The 27,446-nt window shown below is 42.1% G+C and overlaps 2 protein-coding genes across 4 annotated transcripts in view; both read left to right on the top strand.

The window, feature by feature from the left end:
* The window catches only part of LOC308385583 (uncharacterized protein), a 119,976-nt gene that overhangs the window by 71,202 nt on the left and 21,328 nt on the right, over positions 1 to 27,446 (top strand). The window lies entirely within an intron of this gene.
* On the top strand, positions 1,455 to 22,137 carry LOC308385573 (uncharacterized protein). Of its 3 annotated transcripts, XM_080864577.1 has the most exons (4): positions 1,455 to 1,813; positions 14,714 to 14,789; positions 15,988 to 16,752; positions 19,995 to 22,137. In XM_080864577.1, exons 2-4 carry the CDS (start codon positions 14,772 to 14,774, stop codon positions 20,571 to 20,573), a joined length of 1,362 nt encoding a protein of 453 aa, XP_080720703.1. In that variant the 5' UTR covers positions 1,455 to 1,813; positions 14,714 to 14,771; the 3' UTR covers positions 20,574 to 22,137. The 3 variants fall into 3 exon arrangements, with proteins under 3 accessions (XP_080720703.1, XP_080720704.1, XP_080720702.1); XM_080864578.1 differs by lacking the exon at positions 1,455 to 1,813 and having other exon boundaries at positions 13,674 to 14,789; positions 19,998 to 22,137; XM_080864576.1 differs by lacking the exon at positions 1,455 to 1,813 and having other exon boundaries at positions 13,854 to 14,789.

Genomic DNA, 27,446 nt, shown 5'->3' with positions numbered 1-27,446 from the left:
CCTGACAGCCTGATGGATGAAGCTTCAGTCTGCTGGTCCTGGCCTGGAGACTCCGCAGTCTCCTCCCTGACGGCAGCAGCTTGAAGAAGCTTTGCATTGGGTGCGTGGGATCAGCCGCTATGCAAAGGGCTTTTTTTAGTGAGACGGGTGCTGTAAATGTCCTGGAGGGAGGGGAGAGAGACACCAATGATCCTCTCTGCAGCTCTCACTATGCGTTGGAGGGTTCTATGACAGGACGCATTGCAGGCTCCAAACCACACAGTGATGCAGCTCGACAGGATGCTCTCGATGGTGCCTCTGTAGAAAGTGTACATGATGGGGGCTGGTGCTCCTGCTCTTCTTAGTTTGCGGAGAAAGAAGAGACGCTGCTGTGATTTCTTGGCCAGTGCTGTGGTGTTGTACGTCCAGGAGAGATCCTCTGTGATGTGCACACCCAAGAACTTGGTGCTGCTCACTCTCTCCACAGACGCTCCGTCAATGGTCAGAGGAGCATGTTGGGTGTGCATTCTCCTGAAGTCCACGACAATCTCCTTCGTCTTCTCCACATTCAGAGAGAGATTGTTGTCAACACACCACGTGGCCAGGCGTCTCACCTCACTTCTGTAGTCGGTCTCATCCCTGTTGCTAATGAGACCCACCACCGTTGTGTCGTCCGCAAACTTGACATATCTTGACATATCCTATGGCACTGTTGATGATGGGGATGAGCTTTTTGCCAAATTCTTGAGCACAAACCAGAACTCAGGTGAAAAGCCTTCTGCCTATTTACAGCGGTTGCAGATAACCCTGAGTAAAGTCATTAAAAGAGGCGGCATCACTACAAATGATTCACTTCCGCTTCCGGCTGCATGGAGTGAAGTAGTGGGTGTGTCCAGCTCCGCTTATTAATTCTAAATATTGCATTTTCCAGACAACGTAATTCTTATTCTTGGTTAGCTGAAACCACACTAAAATGGATACTAAGAAGACCAGAAAATGTCTGTGAAGGTTCTCAGTCATCCAGGTCATCGTAGTCAAAGGAGCTTGCAAAGAAAAGCGTCTGGACTTCTTTAAGCTGCTTGAAGACGTTTCACCTCTCATCCGAGAAGCTTCTTCAGTTCTACACATCAGAAAATACACACAAAAGACCATAGACATCGATTCGACCACCTCAAGGACCTGAAGGACAGAATTGTTTAATTCCATGTGTGTGTCTCTTGCAGTCCTCCATAAGAGTCCTTCCGGGCGTAACATTGTTACAGAGAGACGGGTGTAAGGCTGTTCCAATTCTCAGCAGCACTCTTCGCTTTTCCTAAGTCCTTAGCAATTCTTCTTCCTACGATGACATTTTCATCAGTTCTGCAGAATAGATTGAAGGAGCGGGGAATTGGGAAATTTTTGTTTTTGTTTTTTGTTTTGTTTTTTGGATACAAATTGTAAACTCACTGTCTGACCCATACTCCGGAACAGTAGGAGGCGGTAATGCTCCTTTACGTTGGTTGCCAACCGCCGTTAAACACAAAGAAGAAGAAGAAGAGAAGAGGGCGGAGCAAAGTGTGTGTGCACGAGAGGAGCCGAGCAGAGAGAGCTCCTTTGTCATGAAACGGGAGTAAAGTAGTGAACTTAGAGGAGAGAAACAAATTAAAGTATCGATCATAAACCGCTACCAACGTCCTGATCGATATCTGCATCGATCTGCCCACCCTTGTCTCCTGGATCGTAGCTGCGATCAGCGTGAACCACGTGGGTCTCTGCTCCCTGATCTGTTTCCTGTGTTTGGAAAGAGTTGCAGCTTCATCGCGGAGTTCCTCTCGGTTTGTGGGCTCATCTAAAGGTAAGCACCGAGCTAACTTTACTGTGAGTTCAGTTCATGTTGAGTTTAGCTCCTGAATGAGGTCTTCTGCTGCTCTCCTCGGTGTCTGTTCACAGTTTATTGTGAACACGTTGAGAGAAGAGTGAGAGAGTGTTTGGAGAAAAACACCAACTAACCATTAGCTCAGCGTGCTGGGAGAAGTTGGAGCAGAAAAGTCTTTTCATTGTCCCTGCAGCTGTTTTTCTGCCTGCACCAAACCTCTACAGCCTCGTTTCTATTTGAAGTGATAACAGGAAGTCAGAGCGATCTGCTGCAGTATCAGGGTCACTATAACTTTATTGTCCAGGTGCTGTGGATGAACACGTTGTTTTTGTAGATCTGGGGTTTATAATAGCAGCAGTATTAATGAGACAAGGACAGCTCTGTCTTAACATAGTGAGTCCCTTTATTGGCAGGCCACAACAAAAAACACCAGACGGTGCTGCATGAACCATTTAATTAGTCCCTACCATAACACCCCTCCTCTGAGTATTCAATTCAGTTATATATATTTTTTTTATATATAGCACCAAATCCTCAAGGCGACTGTTGTTGTGATTTGGCTTCTAGGATATCTTCTTTCCGTAGTTTGGTTACTTGGTGGTATATGAGACTTGGGTGGGTGGGGGATTGTCTCAATGAGATAATATCGTGGAGAATTCCGCTCTGCTTTATATTGTCCCGTTTTCTTTCATGTCCCAGATCCAAACTTGATCTCCTGGTTGTAGTCCAGTGAGGTCTTGTGCTCTCTGTTGTTGAACCATTTCCACTGTTTCTATCTCTCCTCTCTCTCTTTTTTTCTTTTTTATGTCTCTCAGCATAGTGATGTTTATCCTGCCTGGTTTGAGGCAGGATGGAAGTATAGGGGCTGTGGTACGAAGTTTCCTCCCCATTAGAATCTCTGCAGGGCTATGTCCATTGGCAAGTGGTGTGGTGCAATATGCCATGATGGTGAGAGATGGGTCTGCTTTCTGTAGAAGGCTTTTTACTGTTCTCATTTCTCTTTCAGTCTCACCGTTTCTCTGAGGGAATCTCAGGCTGGAAGCGGTGTGGGCAAAGCCCCACTCTAGAGCAAACGTTGGGAAGAGTTCTGAGGAGAATTGTGGGCCATTATCTGACTTTAATTATGTTGGTATGCTGTGGCGTGCCAATACGGACTTTAAGTGTTCAATCATTGCTGCTGATGTGTTAGAAGACAGCTCAGGTATTTTTGTGTATCTTGAGAAATAGTCCACTACAACCAAATACTGGCTGTTACTCCAGTCAAAAAGATTTTGCAGTAGAGTTGGACATGTTTTATTGTTTCATCTCTGTGTTGCTGCTGTCTTATTTGTTGTTGTCTGTCCTCTATTTCAGGAAGGCCTGATGTGCATACAAGTCCATTTCATCTCTTAATGTCGTGTTAGAAACCGCTCTTTCTGGCACTCTGGCAGCACGTCTGCAGTTGCTGTGTGTATGACATGTGAGATGGTGAAAGAGAACCTCATTACCGTATTTTCATGACCATAAGACGCACTGTACTAAAAGGCGCAGTCTCAGTTATGTGTGCCATTACTGTATTTAACACACACATAAGGCGCACTGGATCATAGGGCGCATACAAGTACCGTATGCGTATTTAAAAATAAAGCGGGAGCAAACCTGAGTTCGGTACCTTACTCACATTTCTATTACCGGTAATCGTCATCATCAACAACACACAAGCATACAAGTGTGCGTATTTAAAAATAAAGCAGGAGCAAAACAAAGTTTGGTACTCACATTTTTATCATCAATTAAACCCATCGAAGTCCTCATCCGCTGTGTCTGAATTGAACAGCTGCGCTAAATCTCCATCAAACATGCCAGGTTCACTTTCTTCACTGTCAGAGTCACTTTCCGTGCCGTGCGGCTCCTCGGAAATGATGCCGGCTTTTGCGAAAGCTCGAACAACAGTGCCAGCAGACATGTTAGCCCAAGCATCTACAATCCATTGGCAAATTGTGGCGTAACTTGCCCGGCGCTGCCTTCCACTCTTGGTGAAACTGGTCTCCATCGGTCATCCATCGCTCCCAGGCCGCTCGCAGCCTTACTTTGAACGGGCGGTTCACACCGATGTACAGCGGTTGGAGTTCCTTTGTCAGGCCTCCCGGAATGACAGCAAGCTCACAGTTCATTTGCTTCACAAGTTTTTTCACATCGGCTGTGAGATGGGCACGCATAGAGTCACAGATTAAGAGCGATGGTGATGCCTGGAAAAAACCACCTGGTCTCCTTACATACACCTCCCTCAGCCAGTCTTTCATCATTTCCTCATCCATCCAGCCCTTTTCATTTGCCTTAATGATGATTCCTGCTGGAAACTTCTCTTTAGGCAAAGTCTTTCGCTTAAAAATCACCATAGGCGGCAGTTTCTGTCCATTAGCATGGCAGCCAAGCACAACAGTGAAAGAAGACTTTTCGTGCCCCGTTGTGCGTATCGCTACCGTGCTGGTCCCCTTCTTCTCCACAGTGTGACTCACCGGGATGTCAAAAGTGAGCGGGACCTCGTCCATGTTAGTGATGTGGCTGGGCTGGATGTTTTTGTCGCCGACGTGTTTGCTGCAGTAGGAGCGGAAGATGGCCAGCTTTTCCTTATAATCCGCTGGAAGTTGCTGCGCTACCGTAGTCCTGGTCCGGATGGAAAAATGGCACCGTTTCATAAAACGAAAGCACCAAGACGGACCTCCTTGGAAATGTTCAATGTTCATCTTTAAGCTAGTGAAACTGCTTTTAGCCGAATGGTGACCGTCGAAACGCTTCTCCCGCTCGCTCTTTGCTCGATGATCCAACGCTCGAGTCTTTCCTCCAACTCGGGCCACCTCGCCTTATGTCCACGGAAACTCAGCTGCGTTTTCTTGACCTGCCGGAGCTCGTTTTCTAGCTTCCTCCATTTGCGAACCATCGATTCGTTAATCTTAAATTCTCTCGCCGCTGCTCGATTTCCATGTTCCTCCGCGTAGCTGATGGCCTTCAGTTTAAACTGTGCTTAATAAACGTGTCTCTTTGCCATTTTCAGGGTTGTTAAAACAACGATGTTCCACATAATGCACATACCTGTTCTTTTATACAGGTATGTGCAATTTTCCGGTATATACGATCAACGCCCACACTTCACCCTTTAGCGTTCTCATGGTGTTCTCTACTACGTCCTCCTTACAACACACAGGGCGCACTGCGCTATAGGGCGTGCCGTACTTTTTGAAGAAAATCTAAGACTTTTAAGTGCGCCTTATGGTCGTGAAAATACGGTAATCTCATTCTCAGTCTTTGTACTCGTGGCGGTAGTTCATCTAAGTTCTTGGAGACTAAAAGTAGCTCTAAAGGCTTGTGATCTGTCACAACATGAAACTTGATGCTGATGAGAAAATCACTTGCACGCCCAGGTTATGGCTAATAGGGCTGCCAAAAATGATTCTTTTGATAGTCGACTAGATTATTTTTGCGATAATCACGTCATGCATCCATTGGATGGAAAATGAACTGCTATTTGCACCAGCATGCATCTGCTCTTATATAATTATCATTAGCTTATAGTGTTTAAGGTATGTGCTAACCAAAAATAAAGACAAGATGACAGTTTATTAAACTTTTAATGAAATTTGCAGATTGCCTCTGTGGAGTTCAATAACCTCAGCCTCCTGCTTCTTGCTGTCTAAAAAATAGCAGGACACTGGAGTAAATTCTACCATCTTACCCTTCTGTTTAACCAGTTTTCTGTTTGACGTTTATTCAGCTGTGTGAAAACTGTAACTTTAATCTCAGCCAAACCGATTTACCAAACGGTAACATTTTTACAATAATCTTTATTCTACACGAGGTAGTTTAGATGAACAGAAATTTGAAGCATTCTTTACTGATTTAAACCTGCCACAGCTTTCTGCTACTGACCAGCAGATTATAGATGCTCCAATTACAGTGGAGGAGATTACCCGTGCAATTAACAGTATGCCACTTAATAAAGCTCCAGGATTAGATGGGTTACCATTGGATTTCTATAGAGCATTTGAGGATATGTTAAGTCCCCTGTTGCTTGATGTTTTTAATGAGGCTTTTAAAGTAGGCTCATTACCTCAGTCAATGCACTCTGGACTTATAACATTTATTCCTAAAACTGGGAAAGACCCTTTAGACCCAAGTGGTTGAGCCCCATATCTTTGCTGAATTCTGACCAAAAAATCTTGTCAAGGGTCTTCGTGGGTCGATTAAAAGTAGTAATGGCGAAAAAATTATATATATGATTCAGTATATCCAAAAGTGGCCCTATCGCTGGATGCTGCTAAAGCTTTTGATTGTGTTGAGTAGGATTATTTGTTTAAGACAGACCTTCCCAAAGTGTGGGGCCCGCCCTTAGGGGGTCACAGAGCCATTGCAGGGGGAGAGCGGTATGAAAAGGGGGGAAAAAAACCAAAAAAACCCAATGTAAAACCTGAAGATAGAGACAAAATACTGTTAATCTGACTACCTGCCATTCTGCAATTCATCTCCTGTAAACAATAACGTGGCGCACAGCGTGACGTGAAAAAAAGGCACATACCTTTGACCTCTGTATTCCTTGTCCACACGTAAACAGAAAAAAATGAGTTTTAAAAAAAATCTGTTTTCGGTGATTCGAAACGCCGTTTACGTGTGGACGAAACAGCTGCGTTTTCAAACATACCCGTGTAGGTGCGGACGTATTTGGAATTTCGATGGTTAATAGTCAACATAAGCTTCTATGATATGCAGATGATATGTTGTTACTTATGACCCAGTCTGGGAAGTCAATTCCAGCCCTATCAGAATGTATAGAAAGCTTTACGCTGCTTTCAGGGTATTGCGTCAACTGGGATAAATCAGAGGCAATGCCTATGTCAGGACACTGCCCTCATACTTTATTTAAACAGTGGGAGTTTGGGTGGTCTGTGAATGGTTTGAGGTATTTGGTAGGGCTGAACGATTATGGAAAATAATCTAATTGCGATTTTTTTGCCCCAATATTGCGATTGCGATGCGATATGCGATTATTTTTTAAGGTCTTTGTCTTCTGTATTATTAAACAAAGACAAGCAATACATCATATAGTATGGCCAATACTATATTACATTAATTTTCAACTGTTCTTTCCTGGAAGACAGACCTCTGTTATGATAACATGAGGTGATGCATGAATTGATGACTGACATTTTTATTTAACTTCTTCAATCACAACAGTATATTTGAACATACACAATAGTTTATTTTTAGCTTACAAACATCTGAGCATAAAGTGCTGACAAGGAACCCTGGTGTAAACATTAAAATGAAAGTCAGTACAATGTGCAGATTGCAGAAATATACATAAAAAAAAAAAATCAGTGGCTTTACCACACTCAGTTTTTCGACATCTGTGAACTACTAGACAGTCATTCAATTAAAAAATAATATTAAATAAATAAAACTAATAAATAAAAAATACACACATCTTACTGATCTCTGCAGTCAGTAACATTACACATAAAGTGCAAACATAATAGCAATTGTATAAACACACACACAAACACGCCTTTAAAATTTAAAGGAGTGAAATTGGACGGTCTAGTTCTGATTAGCGTCACCGCTGTCTCGGTGGAGTTTAATAAACTCGGCCGTCTGCTTCTTGCTATCTAAAATATAACCAGACACTGGCGTAAATTCTCGACTGTCTCATACTTCTGTTTAATAAGTTTTCTGTTTGACGTTTAGTCAGCTGTGTGAAAACCAAGGAGGAACCCACCCGGGGGATTAATAAAGTTTTATTTTATCTAATCTAATAACTTTAATCTCAGCCAAACCGATTTACTCACGAACAAACAAAACACTGAAAAAAGCCCAACAATAACATTTTTAGGTTGTCTAAGTGACTTATATATTACGTTTAACCCGAGCAGCGAAACTCCGCGGTGATCTGAAAATGATGTGCCGGGAGTTGTGCCGTTCTCGGCCGCATCAGTAACCCTCGAGCTCCCGGCTAGCTGTCGAGCTGGTGGGTAGCAGACGCCTCTGAAAACGTCGAAGCACTTTTGCAAATATGGGATATCTTGATAAACCGAGCAGATATTTGATGTTTACACAACTACTTTCTCGCCTGAAAATATTTTAAAAGTTTATTTTGTGACCCAGAAAGATTAGTATGAGTAATTTTAAAACTTAGTAGCGGCCGCCATTTTTGGAAACTGGAGTTTGGCTGGGCCGCGCTATGAATTCTGGGATATGGTAGTAATTTGGACAGCCTTCGGCGCGTCGCTGTGACGTAATCGGTCTACAAATGCGGCCTCAGGAGGATGCAGCCCATGAATTTGGACATGTCCAGAGTATAATCGCAGCCTTTGCGGTTAGAAAATTGCACTTGATCATGTCGCGATATTATCGCAAATGCGATATATCGTTCAGCCCTAGTATTTGGGGATACAAATGACCTCAGATTACACTAAGATGGTCTGAGCAAATATGGAGCCAATGTTTGAAAGAATAAAAATGGAATTTGGTAGATGGTCCGGAATACGTCTCACAATATGTGGTAAAATGAGTTGTATTAAGATGATGACTGCACCCATGATCTTTTATATTTTATCCAATATTCCATTACACATTCCAGATAAGTATTTCAAAGATCTAGATTTTTTGATTCGGCAGTTTCTTTGGGGTAGCTCACCACATCGTTTAAGTATTAAGAAACTTCAAGCGAGTACAAAACAAGGAGGTTTTTCATTGCCTAATTTCCAATGGTATTATTGGGTGAAGAATGTGAAACAACTTAGAGCATGGTTACCTACTGCACCAGTTAAACCCATCTGGTCCCATATGGAGACGGAAGTTAATGGCGGTATTTCTCCTTGGAGGGAGCTGTTTGATACCAGTCATAAACGTACCCATCCTATAATTGCAAATGCAAAGACATTGTGGTGTAAATTACATAGGGTGGGTCGCTGGGACTTTATTAAATCTCCTTCGGCATCCTTATGGGGAAATAAAATAATTTTAATTGGAGGGACATCGGTTGACTGGTTACAGTGGTGTAAGGCAGGCATCCTTAATGTATCAGATTTATTTGATTGTGGGACTAAATGTTTTTTAAGCTTTGATAAAATTGTGGAATTATATAAGTTGCAGCGTAATCAATTCTGGAGATATGTCCAAATACATAGTTCATTATCAAAGTGGTTGGGAACCTGTCCTGTGGGCAGCCCTGTGGAAGTCCTGCTCTCAAGACCATTACCTCTAAGATTTATCATTTATCGCAAGAACGGTCGGCTGACCCTCTCCTTAAAGTTAAGGGCTACTGGGCCCAGGACATGGCATTGGCCATATCTTCAGTTGAATGGGATTCATGTTTTCAAAATGTTAATACTAGTTATAAAGAAACAGGCAGTAGATTTATTCAACTTAAAATAATCCATTGGTGGCATCGAACACCGCAACAATTGTATAAATGGAACCTGGCCTCTACGGACGAATGTTGGAGATGTGATGGTCAAAATGTTTCGATTTTACATATCTTATGGAGCTGTTCGGGACTTCGGAATTGGTGGGAAAATATAATGGAGGTAATTTTCAGTGTTTTGAAAAGGAGATTTGGTATCTCACAACAACTGTCCATACTTGGCATTTTCCAGTTATACAAAAAGATTAGGCCAAAATGCAAAACACTGTGTGGCTGAAAACTAACACTGCACATCACTCTCAACACACCATCCCCACTGTCAAATATGGTGAGGCAGCATCATGCTCTGGGGGTGCTTCTCTTTAGCAAGGACAGGGAAGCTGGTCAGAGTTGATGGGGAAATGGATGGAGCCAAATACAGAGCAATCTTGAAAGAAAACCTCTTGGAGTCTGCAAAAGACTTGAGACTGGGGCGGAGGTTCACCTTCCAGCAGGGCACCCACCCTATACATAAAGCCAGGGCAACAATGGAATGGTTTAAAACAAAACCTATCCATGTGTTAGGATGGCCCAGTCAAAGTCCAGATCTAAATCCAATCGACAATCTGTGGCAAGATCTGAAAACAGCTGTTCACAAACACTGCCCATCTAATCTGACTGAGCTGGAGCTGTTTTGCAAAGAAGAATGGGCAAGGATTTCTGTTTCTAGATGTGCAAAGCTGGTAGAGACAGACCCTAAAAGACTGGCAGCTGTAATTGCAGCAAAAGGTGGTTCTACAAAGTATTGACTCAGGGGGCTGAATAATTACGCACACCCCACTTTGCAGTTATTTATTTGTAAAAAAAAAAATAAAAAAAATGTTTGGAATCATGTATGATTTTTGTTCCACTTCTCACATGTACACCACTTTGTATTGGCCTTTCACGTGGAATTCCAATAAAATTGATTCATGTTTGTGGCTGTAATGGGACAAAATGTGTAAAAGTTCAAGGGGCCAAATACTTGTGCAAGAAAAACTGGTGATCTCACTGATAATGTGGTCCCATTCAGCAAAATGGGCCAAAAAATTGCATAAAAAGCTTAATATCTCAAAGTATAAAAGTTATGTGCACCAGAAGATATAGCAGGCATTAGCAGAAGGAGCAGAACAGTTTAAAGTGTGAATGGTGAAAATCAGATGAAAACTGAGGGAGTAGTTAACCAGCAAATGTCTGAGCAACTAGAATAAGGTAGAACTAGAAAAGTTGCATTTCCTGCGAAAATCCAGTGTGAATGCCGTGTAGTGGAATCTGAAAACAGCAGAAGAAGGAGAAACCGCTGAAAAAACACTGCGTAGAAGCTGATTTTTTCTGAAAGCTGCTGCATTCACACAAGAAAGAATAAAGAGAAACAGGAACACAATCGTTCACACTTCTGCTGTTTTAATTGTGTGAATGCCGTGTGGCATTCACACAATTAAAACTAAGTAGCTGCCACCATAGTTGAAAACTGGAATTGGCTGAGCCACGCTATGAATTCTGGGATAGGCTGGTCACGAAGAATACACCTGACCCATCCTTCAAATCTAGTGAAATGAAGCACGCATTTGTCGACTGCATTTGGAGAAGTCTTCTAGTTTGGACAGCCTTTGTTGCGTCACTGTAACGTTATCACCTACGATACTGGAAACTGCTTCTTCTTCTTTGGCGTTTAACGGCAACTGGGATTCTTGTAGATGTAGTGCTGCCATCTTCTGTTTCAGTCCGTTAGTACACTCTTGAATCCTACGTATTCCTGTGTCTTTCAGGATCTTACAAAGCTTCAAAGGATGCGTCAACTATTAAATTAGTTGTCAGCAAATTTAATAGTCGAAGTAATCGTGACTAGTTGACAAATCCTGGCAGCCCTAACGGCTAATGCCTCCTTCTCTATTTGAGTATATCTTTGTTGTGTGGGGGTTGATGCTTTTGAAGTGAAGGTCACTACCTTGGTTGAGTCTTCCTCTTGTTTCTGAAGTAGCACTGCTCCCAGTCCATAGGAGGATGCTTAAGGCTGATACTGTTGTTTGTGCTTTGGGACTGTAGACTGCCAGGTACTCAGTACTGACTTAATGCTGTCAAACACTGTTTGTTGAGCCTCACTCCAACAGTACTTTTTTGCTACGGAGTAGTTCTCTCAATAGCTGTGTTTTTTCTGCTTGGTGGGGAAACATTGCCTTGATGATTAACCATTCTCAGAAATTGTCTCGCTCCACTTACATCGGTGGGTGCCTCCATGTTGCTGACCATGTTCACTTTTTCTGGGTCTGCTTTGACGCTTGTACTGTCAATGATCTGTCCAAGCAACTTGATCAAGGTTTTTGCAAAGTCGCATTTCTCACTTTTCAATGTCACACCTGCTTTTGTGAACCACACAAGGACTGCGACTAGTCTCTTGTCGTGCTGGGCCTGTGTGTCCAAAATGTCATCCATTTGGCAGACAACTTCGTCCAGCCCCTCCAAGACTTGAGACATTCATTTTTGAAAATGCTCAGGAGCTGAAGATATGCTGAAACAGAGTCTATTGAAACAATACCTTCCAAATGGCGTGATGAAGGTTGTGAAAAGAGCTGACTGCTTGGAAAAAGGTATTTTCCACAATTCTGAGTTAGCATCGAGTTTTGAGAAGAACTTCGCGCCTTCTAGCTGTCCTACGGTGTGCTATACTGATTGCAACATGTGTCTTTCTCTTTTCACAGAATTGTTACGTTTGGTCAAGTCAATACACACACTTCTTCTCTGTTTGGTTTGGGTACTGGAAAGATTCCTGCACAGCAGTCAGTAGACTGCTACACTCTGGAGATTACCCCTAACTCTTCTATACAAGCTAGCTCCTTTTTGATTTTAGGGCAGTAGGGAAGTGGGACCCTTTTTGGGGTCAACAGATAAATGGCTTAGCATCTGCTTTAAGCTCAATTTTGTATTCCCCCTCCATTTGTCCTAAACAGCTAAGTAGCTTCAGAAAGTGCTGCTTTACCGCCTCTGCTGAAGGGAGTGACGCTGCTTCTACTCTGTCCACTAACCCAAGCTCTACACTTGTTGGGCAGCTAAGTAACCCTTGTGTCAGGTCTGCTACTACATACACAGTATTGTAGTGTTGCCCGGAGTACTCAGGTTAGCTGTAAATTTCTCTGTAACTGCTAACTGCTTTCTTTTGTAACTGCTTTTTTCTTTCAGGCAAGACTGTTACATCCGCTCTTTTGTCAATTTTGAGCCAACAGGTCTATATTGTTAACTTTTTTTTTAGTCATCCATGCATCCTCAGTTCTATCAGATGCTACTGTGCTACTTCCCTCTCTTCAATGTCACCACCTGCTGCCCATATTTCTCCCAGTGCCCCCGACCTGCACACTCTTGCATAGTGACCTTTCTTTTTACACTGATTGCAGACTACCTCTTTGGCTGGGCACAGCTTTTTGCTGTGAGGTGTTGTCTTTCCACATCGATTGCATTGCCTTGTGTCATGTTTCATGTTCCTCTCTGTGTTTTGTGGCACAGTCTGTTCTGGTTTGAAATGTTTTATCTTTGCTAATGATGTCCACGTTGCAAGGATTCTCCTGCTTGAAGTTGTTTTTAAGAAGATGCTGGTGCTTCTTAACAAGCTCACTTTGGGGAATCCCTATCACTGCTTTTTCTAACATGAGCTCTGCATCCACTTGCAGTTCCTCCGAGAGCCTCTTGTCTCTCATTCCGACAGCGAGTCTGTCAATTATCATTTCACTGTACAGCGCCCCGTAGTCACAATGCTACGCCAAGGCATATAGGGATGTAATAAACCGATCTGCCGTCTCTCCCACTTCTTGCTGCCTTCGGTTGAACTTTTCACGTTTAAAAGATAATGTTTCTTCTGACTACAAAGTGTGCCTTAAGTTTGTTTTTGAGAGTGTGGTACTCACCTCCGTCAGGTTCATTGAAGTGATCATGTCTTCAGCTTTATAGCCCAATGAATATATTAGAGAACCAGGGCTGGCCATTATTCTAACTCACCCTGGTGTGTGATGCTGTGCAGCTTCCTCACAGATGCTGATGTCACAGGACGTCACAGCATCTCTATAATAATCCAAACTGTTAATAACAATCCTGAAAACCTGCCAGTCGGTGCAGTCCAGACACACCTGCAGATTCTCCACAGCCTCATCAGTCCACTGCTTCAGTGTCTTCACAAAAGCTTTAGACAGTTTCAGTTTGTGCCTGCTTGCAGGGATCAAGTGAACCATGACATGCTCTAAGAATCTTGATGTAGTGTCAGGTAGGGCTGCCACAAACGATTATTTTGATAGTCGACTAGTCACCGATTATTTTTGCGATTAGTCGACTAATCAGATCATGCATCCATTGGACGTAAAACGTGGAGCTTATTGCACCAGCAGCATCTGCTCTTATATAACTATCATTAGCTTACAGCTTTAAGTGTTTAAGGTATGTGCTAACTAAAAATAAAGACAAGATGATAGTTTATCAAATTTTAATGAAATTTGCAGATTGTTTCGGTGAAGTTTAATAAACTCCTTGCTATCTAAAATATAACGGGACACCGGAGTATATTCTCGAGCATCTCACACTTCTGATAATCAGTTGTCTGCTTGACGTTTATTCAGCTGTAAAAAAAACCAAAACTATAACTTTAATCTCAGCCAAACCGATTTACTCAGGAACAAATAAAATACTAAAAAAAAGCCAAACAATAACATGTTTAAGTTATCTAAGTGACTTATATATCATGTTTAACCTGAGTAGCGAAAGACGGCGGTGGGTTTGAAAACGATTTGCCGGGAGTCCGGTGTTCCCACGGGCTCTAGTGAGCCTTGCCCCCGGCTAGCTATTGAAAACATGTGGTGTCTTGATAAACTGAGCAGATATTTGAGGTTTCCACAGCTACATTCTCGCCTGAAAATATGTTAAACGTTTATTTTGTGACCCAGAAAGAATAATAAGAGTAATATTTGCCATTGTTGGAAACTGAGCTGGGCTGCGCTATGAATTCTGGGACAGAGCTACCTCTTTTTCGGGGTTTAACGGCAGCTGGCATCCTTGTACATGCAGTGCTGCCATCTTCTGTTTCAGTCCGTTATTACACTCTTAAATCCTACTACTTATTCCTGCGTCTTTTGGGATCTTACAAAGCTTCAAACGACTCGTCGACGATTTTGATTTTCGACGTAATTGTGACTAGCCGACTAATCGTGGCAGCCCTAGTGTCAGATGATGACCCTCTTACTATCAGCTCACCTTCAGTTTTTCAAAGTTTTTATCCAATTTGTTTAATAAAATCTATGAGGTTCAAATGAAGCACCAAACTAAAGTTATTCAGTCAGTGGAGGTTCAGTAGTGCAGTTTCTCATCACTGTCGTTAACTGGAGGCTGACACACTGACTGAAGATATTTAGTTTGAGTGGATTTGAGCTTTCCATCTCAGCTTCTTTTGGTCAAGGATGAAATACATATAAATATATTTTTTGTTCCAGCTGATCATCAGGAGGAGACGAGCCATTTAGACTCAGCTCAGCCACTACAGAGGAAACAATGACTTCAACCCAAAAGGTGAGCAAAAATATCTCTGTTATTGAAACTGTGTGCAGGTTACAACTCTCATTGTAGCTCATAATTGTAATGTGATAATATCAGCAGAAGGTGGCAGTAACCAGTGTTGGTCAAGTTACTTAAAAAAAGTAATCAGTAACTAATTACTGATTACTTCCCCAAAAAAGTAATCTCGTTACTTTACTCATTACTTATTTTCAAATGTAATTAATTACTTAGTTACTTAGTTACTTTTTAAAAACATGATTTACAACCTGAAGAGGTGATAAAGCGATAGATCTTTCAGCCCAATTCTACTTTTTCTACATAATCCATCATACAAAATGTAATCAAATGGAAAAGTCTCTTTTTAAAACTTGTTTTATTAGTTTTAATCTTTTAACTTTATGCATCAAGCAAAAATGTAATTATATGCAACATTCTCTGAGTTGAATAAATGAGTTTAACATTTAAAGCTATTTTCTGCACATTCCAGCACATAAAATAAAATATTTTTTTTGTTTACACTCACTCTTTCAAATAGATGCAAGTAAAACACAGCAGAAAATAAATAAAGTCAAAGACTCAGCGGTCCTGTTGCTCTATTTTCACCTGTATAGCAGGACTGGGGTAGGCGGAGGTTTACCCTGGTGCAGGTGTGCCGCGGTCAGTGGAAGAATCCGCGAGTTTCTCTGTGAGTTTCCCATTACGTCGTAGCTACTCGGTGCTTGTTTGGAAGTTTAGGGGTTTTTTTCGCTGTAAAAAGAAGTTTTCTTCCCACGCACAGCGGACACTAATGTTTTTGTCACTTTTTATGGAATCAAACTCAAAGTAAGGTCAGTACTTCCACGCTTTAAACGCTGCACACTCATGCTCTCTCCCGCACTCGATATATTATCCATTGTTGATCTGCACACAGCTGTTGCCACGAACGTCGCACTCGCTTACGTCACTGTCATGAGACATTCTGGCAAAAAAATCACAGTTTTAGTAACGCAGTAACGCAGCGTTCCTACGGGAAAGTAACGGTAATCTAATTACCGTTTTTGCAATAGTAATCCCTTACTTTACTCGTTACAAGTAACGCGTTACTGCCCATCTCTGGTGGTAACACACCTACAATGTGTTTGTTGACCTCTTTGATTCCACTAATGGAGTTTCAGTTTGTTCCACGACTGCATTTCACTCACTGCCTCTGTTTGTATCTCTGTCACTGCAGGACCAACATGGAGCGAGAAGTCAGCGCTCTCAGGAGGCCGACAAACCTCACAGAAGAAAGGGAGAGAAGAAATACAGCTGTGATGAGTGTGGGAAGGATTTTGCCTGTTCTAAACACTTGAAAACACACCAACTCATCCACAGTGAAGTTAAAGTGTACAACTGTGACGAGTGTGGAAGATCTTTTACTGATCCTGGAAACTTAAAAAGACACCAACTCATCCACAGTGAAGTTAAAGCATGCAACTGTGACTTGTGTGGAAAATCTTTTGCCCACACTGGAAGCTTAAAAACACACCAACTCATCCACAGTGGAGTTAAAGCATACACCTGTGACTTGTGTGGGAAATCTTTTGCCCAACCTCGAAACTTAAAAGCACACCAGTTTGTCCACAGTGGAGTTAAACCGTTCACCTGTGATCAGTGTGGTAAAGCTTTTGCTCGCAGTAGCCAGTTACAGTGTCATCAGGTTACCCACTCTGGAATTAAGGCATACAGCTGTGACATTTGTGGAAAAACTTTCAGTCGTGTAGAGACCCGAAATAAACACCTCCGCATTCACACTGGACATGACGTTTGGTGCTGTGATCAGTGTGGCAAACTGTTTACAACACATGCACGGTTACAAAACCACAAGTTTACCCACACTGAGGAGAGACCTTATAAATGTGACCTGTGTGAGAAGACTTTTAAATCTCCACGTTACCTGAAAGAACACCAACAGATCCACACCAGGAAGAAACTCTGCAAGTGCAGTTACTGTGAGGTATGTATTTATATTCTTGTCTTCTAATTTAAGACTGACTGTTTGGATCAACTCTGCTCATTAAATTATGTTCGCATGTAGTAATTCTACTGGACTCAATGGCATCTACTGGAATTTTGAAAACGTCAGTAAAGAACATAATAAGTCTTCAAACTAAGAACAATCATTACTGTAACTTTGTATCCATATTTGAGGATTTACAGTTGCACTTGTTCTGATTCATTATTTAAATTATTTGTAATTTTCAAATCTCAACAGGACATAAAAACTTTATGCCAGGGGTGTCAAACTCATTTTAGTTCAGGGGCCACATGGAGAAAAGTCTATTCTCAAGTGGGCCGGACTGGTAAAATCATTGTATATACTAACTTAAAAACAACAAGTTCAAATTGTTTTCTTTGTTTTAATACGATCAACATAAAAATAAAGCTAGAGCCTGCGGACAGTATGTTCAAAATAGTACAGGCACAACATAGCTATTAATTACAAAACACCTCAAGTTATTTGAAAATTCTGAGGACTAAGAACACACAAGCACACAGTGCCTCAGTGATTCACAGAAGTATATCACAGATCACAGAACTACATCAGGGTGTCTCATGCAGCACTTTCAGTGGGGTTGCATAGTTTATTTGACTCCTAATACCTGGCATCTTTTAGCTTTCACCAGCTCATCAATATCAGGCTTCACATCCTGAGCGGCAGCTAACTTCAGGATGTGATTCGAGTGCCTGTGCGTGAGCCTTGAGCGCAGTTTTGTTTTATTTATGCTCACTACAGAGAAAACTTGCTCACAAAGATACGTGGTTCCGAACATGCACAACAGTTTTGCAGCGAGGGCTGTCAAGTTGGGGTAACCTGGCAAGAGATTCTGATAGAATGTGTTCAAGCCAGCTGCGGCAAATTTGCCCTTCAAATCCGAGTCACACTGCAAGTCTATTATTTCAAGTTGGATCCTGACAGGCAGATCAAAGGGATTCACGGTGAACAGCGAGCAAAAACCTTTGAAGTCTTTCTCCAGTTCACCAAAAATCTGAAATCGTTGCTCAAACTAGTAACAGTCCCGTTATTTTATCTTTAAACCGCTTCATATCTGCCACACTTTGGAAGTGAGCTGCATCACCACCAGCGAGCTGCGTCTCCCACAATAACAGCTTCAACTTGAAAGAACGTATGCTGTCATAATACTGCGTGACAACGTGCAGCTGTTTGTTCAAGTTATTCAGGTCCTCTGTAACATCCACCATAAATGCAAGGTGCTGCATCCATTCTGCGGAATGAAATTCTAACACTGGTTTGCCCTTTTCCTTCCATAAACTGTTCAATTTCTTCTCGTAAATCAAAGAAACGCCTCAGCACAGCACCTCGGCTCAACCATCTTGCCTCAGTGTGGCATGGCAGGCCATAGATGTGGTCTTTCTCTCTGAGAAGACTGTCAAACTGACGGTGATTGAGGCTTCTGGATCGGATGAAATTAACAGTTTGGATGACCACCTTCATGACGTTATCCATTTTCAGTGACTTGCAACACAAAGCCTCCTGGTGCCAAATACAGTGAAAAGTCCAAAAATCACGTCCTCCATTTGCAGATTGCACTTTATCTCTGAACTTTTTTACAACGCCTGCTTTGAGGGTGCACCATCTGTAGCCAGGCTAACAGCGCGCGACCAGTCCACCCTGTCCAGCGCGCCGACGAGTGCAGTGAAAATATCAGCTGCGGTCGTTGTATCTGTCATCGGTACCAACTCCACGAACTCCTCGGTGACGGTCAATGTGTCATCAACTCCGCGGATGAAAATTGCCAGTTGTGCAACATCTGTAATGTCCGTGCCTTCATCAATTGCAACTGAAAACACAATAAATGACTTTATTTTTGGCTTCAACTGGCTGTCCAAATCCGCTGAAAGATCAGAAACCCTGTCGGCAACTGTGTTTCTTGTCAGGCTGATATTTGCAAAGGCCTGGCGCTTTTCAGGGCACACAATCTCCGATGCCTTCATCATACATGTTTTTACAAATTCACCCTCACTAAATGGTTTTGAAGCTAGTGCAATTTCGTTAGCAATGAGGTAGCTAGCTTTCACTGCAGCATCACTGATGTCTCGGCTGTGAGTAAACACAGACTGCTGTTTCTTCAGACCCGCCAACAGTTCATTCACCTTCTCTCTTCTCCGCTGTCCTTGAAAGTTGTCGGCATGAAGACTCACATAGTGGCGACGGAGGTTATATTCTTTCAGCACTGCAACATGCTGGGAACACACCAAACATACAGCTTTCCCATTCACTTCTGTGAATAAATAGGAGGATGACCATTTTTCTTGGAACACTCTGCACTCTGCATCCACTTTTCTCTTTTTTGACAGAGACATATTGGGGCAATAAGGGTGCCAAAGCACATCAGGTTTAAATTTCGCGGGCAAAACAAAGTAGCTCACAATTGCTATTGCGCCATCCAATGGACACAATTGGAACAGCAGCTTCTTTATTGAAAAATTGCTGCTCATTTTTATACTTTACAAAATCATCTCACGGGCCGTTTTAAACCCGTTTGTGGGCCTGATCCGGCCCGGGGGCCGTACGTTTGACACCCCTGCTTTATGCACAGCACAGGTGTCCAAACTTTTTGTAAAAAGGGCCAAATTTTATAAAGTGAAGATGCACGGGGGCCAGTGGTTGCTTTTGACATTTTTTCTTCATAACAATGTTACATGTAAAGACAGGGTGGGCCATTTATATGGATACACCGTAATAACATGGGAATGGTTGGTGATATTAAAGTCCTGTTTGTGGCATATTAGTATATGTGAGGGAGCAAACTCATCAAGATGGGAGGTGACCATAGTGGCTATTTAGAAGTCGGCCATCTTGGATGCAACTTTTGTTTTTTCAATAGGAAGAGGGCCATGTGACACATCAGATTTATTGGTAATGTCAGAAGAAAAACAATGGTGCTTGGTTTCAATGTAACTTTATTCTTTAATGCATTACTTTTAATAGTCTATAGGTTTTACTTACATTTCCTCAAAGTATGGTGAGCCTCTGTTTGCAGCCAGGGTACCAGTGCTTGTTGCTGTTCCTCTACATCAAAGACAGTTATTGTAGCCCAGTAAGCTGAGTGTTATAATGTAAACAGAAGAAATGTAATTGGACGTTGGCAGAGATGCTCTTTATTTCAGGCAACGTTCAGGATGATAAAGTTGAAGGAATTCCCTGACTTACTCTGTCTTTGTGTCTTTGTTTAGAAGCAGAGCGACACAGATGGATCCAGTTCTCAACCCTGTCGTCACTGTGGTGGTGGGAAAGACTTTCGATGTGACCTTTGTGGAAAAACTTTCACTCAGCAACGAAACCTAAAAATACATCAACGTAGACACACTGGAGACAAAATGAACTACTGCAAAGAATGTGGGAAAGGCTTCCCCACGTTAGGTGATTTAAAAAAACACGAACTCTTCCACAGTGGTGTTAAAAAGCACATCTGCGACCAATGTGGGTCATCCTTCACCACTGCAGGTGAGCTTAAATGTCATAAACGAGTCCACACAGGAGAGAAACCATACAAGTGCAGACACTGTGACAGAAGCTTTTCACATCCAGGGTCTCGTAACAAACATGAAAATAGACACATGGAAGAGAACTTCAGCTGTGACCAGTGTGACAAGAGTTTTAGGAATCTCACTACATACTCCGATCACAAACGATCCCACGTTTCAAATAAACTCTTTCACTGTTACCAATGTGTAAAAACGTTCACTTCATTATCTGCTCTGTGCAAACATCAGCGTCATCATGAAATCACTCCCATCTCTGGATCACAATGAATCTGAAGATCCTCTTCTGGTTTCTGGGTCAGACTTAAAATCAGATCAGGCTCCACAGAGTTCAGCTGGAATCTGCTGCAAAAAGTGTCAGCTGATGACACACTTGGATCTGATGATGTAGCTTTGATTTCTGGACCTGCAGGAAGTAATCCTGAATGTTTAATTTGGGAAGGTGTAAGTAAAGATATGCACATCAATTTTCCTTCTTTTAATTTTGCATAAATAAGATAAGATAACCTTTATTTGTCCCACGCGTGGGAAATTTTATTGCTCTAAAATGTTATCCCTCTTACATTCAAATAATTTTCCTTCAGGAAACAATAGTGTTTAGCAGTAGTGCTTGTAATATAAATCTATAGAAATATATTTTACATCCAGTTACTATTACAGCAAAAGTTCAAACTTCATGTTTAAAGAAGAACACTGCAATAATCTAATCAGTTCAATATTTTTCTAGTTTTATATTTTCATTGTTTTTGAAGTCTTTATTTCTATTTTACTGTTTAAAATTCTGTTTGAATCTGAATTGGCTTTGGCTGCATTTCAATGCAATAATTTATAAAGAAATTTATACCACAAGGTGGAGCAGTGAGTCTATTTATGCTTTATTTAATCAAGCAAAGAACACATTCATATATACAGTGTTGGCCTGCAGAGGGTAAAGTATTTTTAGAAAATTTGGATAAAGCATCAAAGAACTGTTAGAGATTAAAGTTCTCAGAGGACTGTTGTTTGTCAGCTCAGGGCTTATTTCTAATTGGTTCTTTAATTGTTTAGTGTGAGGGACATGAGTGATGTCTCTGTCAGCAAAAGAACTGCAAAGCTGACAGTGATAAAGATGCTAAAGAAAACCTTTAAAACATTTTTTCAGTAGTCAAATGAATAAATCAGTTTCTATATTCTTATTGTGCAGTGTGGAGGGTTTTTTTTTCTTCTTTTTGTTTTTTCTTGAAGGATAAAGTGTCATGGTCCTGAGTCTGAGGACTCAGTGTTTTGTGTTTCCTTATGCTTTTGTTCATTCCGAGTATGTATTCTGTTGTGATTTTGCCATTTGTTAGGTTTCTGTTCTTTGCCTGCCTGCTCCCACTTCTCTGTGTTCCCTCTGTCTGTCCATGGTGTTATTGTGTCTGCTCATGAGTCTGCCTGTCAAGTTCAGTGTCCTGTCTGGTTCTCTGTGTCTGTTAGTTTCCTGTTTTATTCTGAAAGTTCATGTCTCATGTCAGTGTGTTAAGTTTTACCTCTCCCTGTCTCGTTAGCCTAATTGCTCCCAGCTGTGTCTCCCTCCTGTGGCCCATTCCCTGATTACTCCCTGTGTATTTAAGCCCTGTGTTTTCCTGTGCTCTGTCACGTCGTCTGTTTAGTTCCATGTCAGTCTGCATTATTCTGTTACCCGGTATTCATTCTGCGTCTCTCTGCCATCTCTCTTTGTGCATTTTGCTCCTCCTCCCGTGAGTGTCTGCTTTAAGTTTTGTTCTTTAGTTTTCCCAGTTTAGGTTTGTTTACTCCCTGCTCTGCTCTTCCTGTTTTGTCACCTTCTCACCGCTGTAAATAAAAACTCACTCGCACCCCAGCCAGTACCTGCATTTTGGATCCTTTTTTCAATACACCACACGACTGCCCCCAGCCGTGACATAAAGGTTACTCTTTCAACTTTGGTAAATGACTCTCCAAAGGAAACGCTTGTACTATAGCGTAAAATCTGGGATCTCCATCAATTGGTCTCAGAACTGAAGAAGTCCCTCAAATTATAGGTGAAAATGCTTGAAGAAACACAAAGAATTCCAGTCACAATTCTTTCAGTCACCATTGCCTTTTCCTCTGGTTCCTCTACAAATATTTGGATCGGTATCTGCATCGATCTGCGCACCCTTGTCTCCTGGATCGTAGCTGAGATCAGCGTGAACCACGTGGGTCTCTGCTCCCTGATCTGTTTCCTGTGTTTGGAAAGAGTTGCAGCTTCATCACGGAGTTTCTACCAGGGTGAGATGCTGGAAGCAGATGTGACCTACCTAGCTAGAGAAGCTCTTGTGGAGGCTGGCTTAATTTTGGAGGAAGAAGGTAGACAGCAGTTAGCATAAGCTGGCCTTTGACTGGACTACAATGAATGAATTGACGACAATGAAAGTCTGGTTGGAACGCTAAGTTGGAAACGGGCGATAGGGGAAATTGGTTCAAATGAAGCGAGTGCTTCAAATAGTAAGAGAGGAATTCAAATTAATATTGAACCTTAAGAAGAAGAAGAATGAGAACATACGATTAAGTCCAATTGTGGTATCAAGAGAACTGAAAAAGATGAAAGGAAATGTCAAACAAGCAAGAATTCTAAGGTATGGGAACCTGTTGATGTCAGGTAAGACAGAGGAGGAAATAAAATAATGCGTACTGAGAGGATATGTAAAAAGACTGTTGTAGAAAGGAGGCTTGAGGGAGAAAATAAAACAGTCATTTATGAGATCAGTCGTTGTTGATCAATGGACATGATAATTTGCATATTAATGATCAAGGAACTGACCTCACAGAATATTGTTCAGCTGAGACTGAAGTCACTTAGATGAGAGATTAAATGTTTCTACCGCTGAAAACACTACGTTCAGATAAACTTTTTAGGATTTACTTATGTGGAAGATAAATTAATATCATTAACAAGCTCTGTGACATAATATTGGGTCTGTTCTTTAGATCTGTTGTTTAACTTCTTTCACTTGGGATATCACCTCTCTCGCGACATTCATCATACTCCAGCCTCTCATTATCACCTTGACTGCATCCCAAACTAAAGTGGGCTCAACCAGGCTATTCTTATTCTCTTGTAAATATCCAATGATTTCTCTCCTAGTGTCTTTTATAATACTTTCATTGTTTAGTATACTCATGATCAGTCATTTTACTCCTGGATAAATGGATTTTCTTATGGTCAGAGACATCTGCTGTGTTGGTAGAAGACTAATTGTTCTGATGCCTGTTCACTACATTCATAAGAAAGTAATCAATACCAGAGCATATATAATGAGTAACTGAGAAGTGTGTATCTCCAACAGTTGATTCTGTTCATCTGGACGTAGCGTTTTGTGGAAAAAACATTTCATCACTCATCCAAATGACTTCTTCAGTCTCAGCTGACTGCAGGTTTCCCCAATCTTATAAACAGTACATTTGCATAATGACTGAAACCAGCCCACTGAAGGAACAAATGGGCTGGGAGGTCAGTTCCTTAATCATGATTATGCAAATTCTCATGACCATTGATCAACAACCACTGACCAAAACCCACTGATCAAAGAGTACCGAGCCATGAGTACCGTTCACAGAGAATTGTGGAATGGCTGAAATCACAGCATTGTAAGATGGGGAAAGATGTACCGTTAGGCCCCCTCCTCGATTCAGAGATGGTCTTTCCCTTTTCACATAAATGGCCTCCTTGACTCCGCGGCTTTGGCTGCATTTCAATGCAATAAATGCAGCTGGCCGCTGTGTCAGTGGGGATGGTGTTCGCTCTGTGTTGTAGCGTCCTAATGACACCCAGTTTGTGCTCCAGTGGATGATGAGAGTCAAACCTTAAATATTGATCCGTATGTGTAGGTTTACGGTGCACGCCAGCTTCCATCAGTATGGGGGACATCTAAAAGCTGACGTGTACCGTAAACCTACACATACGGATCAGTATTTAAGGTTTGACTGACTAAATGTGTTTATCCCAGCTGGACTTTTGTCAAAGCTGGAAAAGCACCTAAAGAAAGCTCCAGCTGATCCAGGAGAGAAGGACAACCGCTGCCTAAGCGAAAACCTGTAGTGATCCCATATGTGTCAGGAGTATCGGAGCAGTTGAGACACATTTTTTCTAAACACCGGGTCTCTGTGGCTTTTAAACCCCAAACACGCTGCACAAAAAATTGGTCCACCCCAAGGATCGGGTCCCCCGACACAAACAGAGTAACATAGTGTACGCTGTTAAGTGCCAGGAGGACTGCCAGGATTTATACATCGGGGAAACCAAACAACCTCTGGTCTATTTACACCTACAGGCCAGTGGACACTCTTTCAAGGATGAGGATGTACACATCTTGGACAGGGAGTAGGGATGGGTATCGTTTTGGTTTAATCCGATACCAGTACCAAACCGGTACTTTTGAAACAGTGCCGGTGCTTAAATAATGGAGAACACACAATTTGTCCAAAAAACTCTCACGTTTAGCTGGGGGGGGGGGGGGGGGGGGGGGGTTGTGAAAAGATAACAATGTTAACCTTTTCTGCAGATATGGGGCATAAATAGTATCACTTTCGGCTGGAAGTAGTGCATAATCAATGGAGAAAAAAAACACAAACTTTGTCCCAAAACCTCTCATGTTTAGCTGTTTTCCACTTTTTCTTTGGTCATTTCAGCCTTTTTAGCCAGGGTGAAGGGAGTATCTGCCATCAAACAAGAAGACAGCCGCATGTAGCTATGATGATGTTTGCTAGTTCACCTTACATGCATTAATGTAATAGCGTGGTTAGCCTACTCAGCGTAAATTACACACGAACAACATTAAGCTACTCACGCAGAGAAGAACGGCTGCTGCTGCATCATCATCCTCATCATTTCTGCTACACTGGCAGGGCTAGGGGCCAGGACTCTCCTCTTCGGGTTTTTGGGGATGTTGCTAACTCCGGGTCCGATAACAGGCACCACACCCACAGTAGATGTGCTCGGTGTGAGGTCTCGCAGCAAGCTATCAAATACGGCGCATTTCTCGGCTTTTAACAAAATGCTATACGTCACCAGGTGTTTCATCAGATTCGAGGAGTTACCTCCTTTGCACAGTGTCAGCTTGAAGCACTTGTTGCTGCTGAGTTTGCATCTTTTGCTGTGAAGTACAGCCAGACTTTTGACCGCTTCGCCTTGGGCATTTTTAATCTGTAGCTCTGCTCTAAAAGAACGTACGTACCTGTGCCCGCCTACTACGCTCGCAAAGGTAAAATGATTGGCTAGAATTCAAAGCATATTACATCTCGGGGGGGGGGAGCACTGAAAGAAAGCACAGAAATGTGCTGTGAATGTGTAACACAGTCATGTGTGTACAGAGTGTACAGTAGGGGACTCAGTACACAGCCTTGTTGAGAGCCGGTGTTGAGGTTGAGGGCTGAGGAAAGATGAGGCCCCACCCTAACTCTCTGTACACGATCTGAGAGGAAGTCTCTGATCCAGCGGCAGGTGGTAGAAGGAAGTCCAATTTCCAGCAGTTTAACTATTAGTCTGTCTGGAAGTATCGTATTGAAAGCAGAGCTAAAGTCAACAAAGAGCAGCCTGGCGTAAAGGCCCTGCACTTCCAGATGAGAGATGGTGGTGTGGAGCGTTGTAGCGATGGCATCTTCAGTTGATCTGTTAGCTCTGTATGCAAACTGGAGCGGGTCGAGTGTGGGTGGCAAGCAGGACATTTTGTGACATCGGACTAGTTTCTCGAAGCACTTCATTATAACAGGTGTTAGAGCAACTTGTCGGTAGTCGTTGAGGCTGCTAATATTAGTATGCTTTGGCAGTGGGACAATTGTGGCTGACTTTAGGCACGGCGGGACGCAGGACTGGGACAGTGAAGTGTTGAAGATCTTAGTGAAGACCCCAGCCAGCTGGTCTGCACACTCTTTTAGGACCCTTGCGGTTACCCCATCTGGTCCGGCGGCCTTCCTGGGGTTCACAGCCCTCAGTGTGTGCCTTCCTTCCTGTACTATGAGGCTTGGGCTGCTGTTGCTGTCCGATGTTTTTGCTGCTGCTGCCTCTGGTCCCTTCACCTCTAAGTGTGCAAAGAGCAGCACAATTTAGTGGTTCAACAATACAGAATAAGCTCATGATTCATATATGAGTCTCTCCCCGACAACAGCGAGGAAATTGAGATAAATACGAGGAGGCTGAAGGAGAACCAAAATGCTTTTGATATAAGAGACAACTGTTCTGATAGAAATCCCTGAGCACTGTGCAAAGTGTTCTGAGGATTAGGACCCAGGTACAGATTTATCCAGAGGACAGATGCATCAGTACAAACTGTTTCATCCTATAAACCTGAACTCTGTGAAAACTGACTGTTCAATGTGCTAAAGAATGGAAAACATTATTTCCCATCATACCATGAGCAACATTCAGGCATGTAACACAGTAAAACTTTTATTTTTTACATATTCAGCAGAGAGAGTTAGCTGTGTGCACTGCAAAAACAAAAGAAGTGTAACTCATTTCTGCTTGATTTCATTAAAAACTGTGTTATTAAGAAATAATAAATGGGGCTAGCCTCAAAACACTCAGCGTTGGGACTGACTGGAGAATTTCAGGACAGAGCCAAAGTTTTGGAACTGAAATAAAAACTTAAGCCAAATTACACAGTTGTTCCACAAACATTTCCCATCATAAAGTTAAACTGTCCTAACACCTACAGGCATAAGACAGGATACGTTTTTTTTTTCAATGTTGGATTTTGTGCAATTTGCAGTAAATTGTGTGCCACAGACTTTGTAATTTACATTTGTGTGACTTATTTAATTATTTTTCTCCTGAAAGTGAACCTCTTACAAAAACATATGCCAAAACTTTTAGTCGCAAACTAACACTGAGCCGCTTCAGTAAATCCAGAAGTTTTTTAACATCAAAAGAAGTCTTTGCTGCTGCAGACGTTAGTAAATCTGACCCAAAATGTTACTTCCTCTTTAAAATTCAAACTTTGTAAAGGAATATTTTTAAGAGACGGTTCTCATTTATATGACCACCATAAAACAACAGGGTTAGAACATATTGTGGCGAAATAAGATGTTTGTTTTGTAATCTTCAGCACATTGTAGTTTCAACAGGGCGGACAGCCGGTGTCACATTGTTAAAGAGAGATGAGAGTAAGGCTGTTCAAATTCTCA

The sequence above is a fragment of the Rhamphochromis sp. 'chilingali' genome, assembly GCF_963969265.1.
Source record: "Rhamphochromis sp. 'chilingali' genome assembly, chromosome: 18".
NCBI lineage: Eukaryota > Metazoa > Chordata > Actinopteri > Cichliformes > Cichlidae > Rhamphochromis > Rhamphochromis sp. 'chilingali'.
This window is presented reverse-complemented; position numbering and strand designations above follow the sequence as displayed.

Excerpts from the sequence above, each read along its gene's own strand:
- LOC308385573 (XM_080864577.1), top strand. Across the intron at positions 16,753-19,994 it reads GCAAGTGCAGTTACTGTGAG|AAGCAGAGCGACACAGATGG; the intron begins GTATGTATTTAT and ends GTCTTTGTTTAG.